This window comes from Histoplasma capsulatum, genomic scaffold (genome assembly GCF_000149585.1).
Source record: "Histoplasma capsulatum NAm1 scaffold_1 genomic scaffold, whole genome shotgun sequence".
Classification (NCBI taxonomy): domain Eukaryota; kingdom Fungi; phylum Ascomycota; class Eurotiomycetes; order Onygenales; family Ajellomycetaceae; genus Histoplasma; species Histoplasma mississippiense.
Genome location: NW_001813982.1, coordinates 2,842,838 through 2,846,652, shown reverse-complemented (window position 1 = coordinate 2,846,652; position 3,815 = coordinate 2,842,838). Strand labels below are relative to the sequence as shown.

Here is a 3,815-nt window from a genome sequence, read left to right as displayed (position 1 = left end):
ATCAGGCATGGGCGTAGAATGGGTTGGTTTTTTATTTTAATTTTCCTTTATTTTACTTTTTTTATTTTGTTTTTTGCTTCTAATTATCAAACTGGGTATATATATCACCATGAGAATTGATATTAGTTAGCAATGTGACATCCAAATAATATGTAATGTGCATGAACCGAGTGAAACATGGAAAATGATGTAGAATGGATTGACATACCAAGATGGCTCGGTAACAAGAAATTTGGAATTCCTTCTTTGATCTGATACTCGTGCCCGCAGTTGCCACACACCAGCTTACCCTCCACTACATGTGTTTCGAGCAGGAATCGGTGCAGCTCATGTAATCGCTCATCCGCCAGAGCGCCATCTTCGAGTTTTGAGGATGCTATGGAGGTAAAGCCGAGCTATTATCAAATTATAAGCTGGGTCTTTGTAGCTTGTTTTCACTTTCGGTCCAGACAAGGGGGGACGGGGGGAAATACATACCTCACCTGCTGTCACTACCAATGCGTCCCAGTCTATCCGCGGTAGGATATTGCGTAGGAAATCTGCTTGGAACTCTGTCTCTTCCTGCTTGAGTTCTGCATCAGAGAAGTGGAGGGGGAAAGAAGCTGGGGAGGCCTTGCAAGCCTTTACGGCGCAAGTTAGGAAGTTTGCAGTGAGGATTTTCATGGCTTTTGGTTTTTGATCGTGCCACTGACATAGAATTAATTAATTGAAGAGAAGGAGTATCAAAATTACAATGGGCAGTGGTTGTTGCTGAGGGAGTGCAAATTTGCTGATAACGCTGGATCAGCGGTGCATCAGCCAATAGGAGGGACGGGATAATAATGCATGTTCACGTGATATTTAGGGTGAAATTTTCCCCAGCAACAACTTGATCACTGGCATGTTATGGAGTCTGCGAACTTGAAGATATTCCAGATTTACAGAGAAGCAACAATAACAACAACAGCGGCGAGAAAAGAGACTTCTGGGCTCTTGCCGCCGAAATCATGCATATTGCAAATAGACATATTGCGCAACCGCTGTTGCCCCTGAATGCTCCATCCTTTACCTTGCAGCCAACTACAGGACATACCCAGGAGTCATCAAATACTACCACAAAATGCCTTTCCTCTTTTTAAAGGAACGACACAGGGGCGTCAAAACGCCATTCCTTCATGCCCGTTGTGCCACCTCAACCATGCCATTGTTGGGATTCGTGAGAAGTCTGGACTCTCGCTCAAAGCAGCCTGTCCAGCCATTTCCCGTGGTTTTTGAAAGATAAAAAGGCAAAACGAATAACAAAAAAAAAAAAAAAAAAAAAAAAAAAAAAAAAAAAATTTGTCGATGAGATATCAGGGATGTCCCCGACACCAGGTGCTGCTACCAGGGTGAAACTCGTATAGACCCCCTCGGCCCCCAAAACTACCAGCAGAGCACATCGGCGTTGAACAAAGAGGCTAGATAGGAGCGCCTACGTCAGGGGCACGGGTTTTAGAATTAGTGATCTTTGCGATGCTGTGCCGCTTTTTCTCTTCTATATATGTCTCAACTCGGTTAGCAAACGGAATTAAATGGTATTCTTAGTGGATTGGTAGGTTTTGCGAAAATTGGATGACTTGTGAGATTCATATCCTAGTTCATCACGTTTTGCTTTGTGAAATAACCAGCGGGCCATTTTCAACCATAAGAAAACCCATTGGTTGATGCTGTCGCTGAAAGTGAAATTCTGATCGAAAAATTATATGTCGGAGTCGGTCCTTATATGTCCCATCGTTGGGCGCATTTTTGTACTCCGTAGTCTAGGAAGGGTTCACATTCCCCACGCCCAATAAGCACTAATAAGAGTTTTAAAGATTAACAAAGTCAATGAGGGCCCGTGAATTCTAGCGGTTTCTTCACACCAGGCCCTTGCTTAGGATGTGGTTTGTGTCCGCGTACGCTATCGTGTTTGAGGGGTTCTCTACTTGAACGGCGGCAATGGATAGCCGGGAACTAACCTTGGGATTAGCCTCTGATCTACCGGGCATTTCCCCCATCTTGGAGATTATGGGAGCTCACTGGCTAGTTAATTTTTAAATAAAAATATTTTGTGTTCAGCGCGTATTCTATCTAACGGTGATGGTGTCATAGCTTCCCCAAATTAGATTCATGTTCACTTGAAGAAAGAAATATAACCTGGCAATATCAACTGAAACTGGCCAGGCAAGCTTGCCGGGAACTTGGATATCAAATTTGGCAACGGTGGGCTTTCGTCTTCATAATCTTAAATGGGCATAAAAAAGGTATGCTATTTATGCAGGAAAAACTCTGAGCATTCGGAAAAACAACCTTTCGTCACGCTGACATGCGGACAATCCTGGGCAAATCTCAACTAGCGCATCCTAAAAGATGACAGCAGGCGGGGAGGGGGGAATCTGCAAATAAAAATTACTTGCAATCGATTCTTGCTCTGGCCTGGGTGAGGTTGAACGTTATTCCTGTTTTCCAGGAGGCTCCAAAGACACATTTATATGCAGAGTATACCAGAACCGCGGATTCGGGGGGTGGGAGTGATAGCTAGGAAGTATTGCTGCGAACAGAAGAAATGCTGTATATGCGTCCCTAAAACTGATGAATTGGAATGGTTAAAGAAGCCTTTACTCGTCCACTAGCATAAGGGGAAGGTCGTGAAACCTAATTGAGAATACAACCTCTCCATATTTCTCCTGACTCGACATGATCCCTTTGGCAACATGGGATTTCATGCAAGGAGGAGTGTTATGGATCCTCTAACCGACAAAAAGCTCGTTAGTGCTTCGGAAAGCTTTCGAGCCCGAAGTTGAAACGAAAATTTGTTTAAAAAAAGGGTCCAGCTAGCGTAGGCCATGTTTCAACAGATGTGATAGGATAAACCTCATTTACCCATGATCAAAGGAATCCTAACGTCAAGGAGGATGTGCTTATATCAGGTAGGTGTTTTGGAGTCAAATTCTTTTCCCCTTGGGTTGCTCTTCCAGAAGCTGGCTCCAGGAGGAATGCGTGGCTGGTTGAAGACGCTATTGAAGCATCCATCAGCTTCCACAACATATTTCAAGTGTGAAGTGTGCTTTACTAAAACTAGTAATTCCGTAGCGCGTAGAGAAGTCCACAGAGAATTGTCGCTTCTCTCCGCGAACCATTAATTTTCGTAAGAAAATTTCCGACGATTTGGATTGGGTCACACGAGACCGATGGTGAAGTTAGAGAAACCGAGCCAAGGTTACACTTTCATGTATGGAATCGATATAGCGCAGCAAATGTTACACTTCCCTTGTGAGAAGGCGATGACGAGCTGGTGTGGCCAATTCTCGTCAGTATTGTCCCACGTTAAGTGAAACGTGCTGTTCGATATTTATGGGGCATTATTACTGCACATAGAGATTCCCTTCCTCGAACAGGAGGGATGAGATACCCGAGTGCCAGGTGCAAACCCTAATTCTCCTTGAAAAGCTGAAGAAACATCTACCATTCTTAGAATCTCGGCAGTAGTGCCCGATTGCGAGTGTCTCTTGTTTATTTAGGTCTTAGGCTTCCTTCGATACCATGTGTTACTATTCCAAGGAGAGCCACAATAGAGCAGGCGGCAACAGACGGGGCATGAGGAGAACTAGAGAGTTTTTGAGTGGAGAAGGAGTGAATCACCCATGTTCGACTTTGGGCCGGGAACCCTTGTTGAAAACGATTTGGGTCTGCCTTTCCATTCTTTCGTTTTTGCGTTTACGCTGTAGCATTTTGTGGGAGCGCCGAATGAAACGGAATATTTGTCCACGGAATCACCAACGCCATTGAGTGCTGGTTGAATGACTACCACAAACGTA

The 3,815-nt window shown here is 44.3% G+C and overlaps 2 protein-coding genes across 2 annotated transcripts; both read right to left on the bottom strand.

Annotated features, from left to right (window-relative positions):
• Nucleotides 1-86: 86 nt before the first annotated feature.
• HCAG_00811 (conserved hypothetical protein) lies at nt 87-663 on the bottom strand (the record flags this gene model as incomplete). The annotated part of the gene is made up of 3 exons (XM_001543715.1): nt 87-91; nt 209-395; nt 478-663. The coding sequence occupies 3 exons, from the start codon at nt 661-663 to the stop codon at nt 87-89; spliced, it is 378 nt and encodes a 125-aa protein (XP_001543765.1).
• A 1,211-nt stretch (nt 664-1,874) lies between these two features.
• HCAG_00810 (predicted protein) lies at nt 1,875-2,006 on the bottom strand (the record flags this gene model as incomplete). Its single annotated transcript, XM_001543714.1, has 1 exon — nt 1,875-2,006. The coding sequence occupies one exon, from the start codon at nt 2,004-2,006 to the stop codon at nt 1,875-1,877; it is 132 nt and encodes a 43-aa protein (XP_001543764.1).
• Between the last annotated feature and the right edge of the window lie 1,809 nt (nt 2,007-3,815).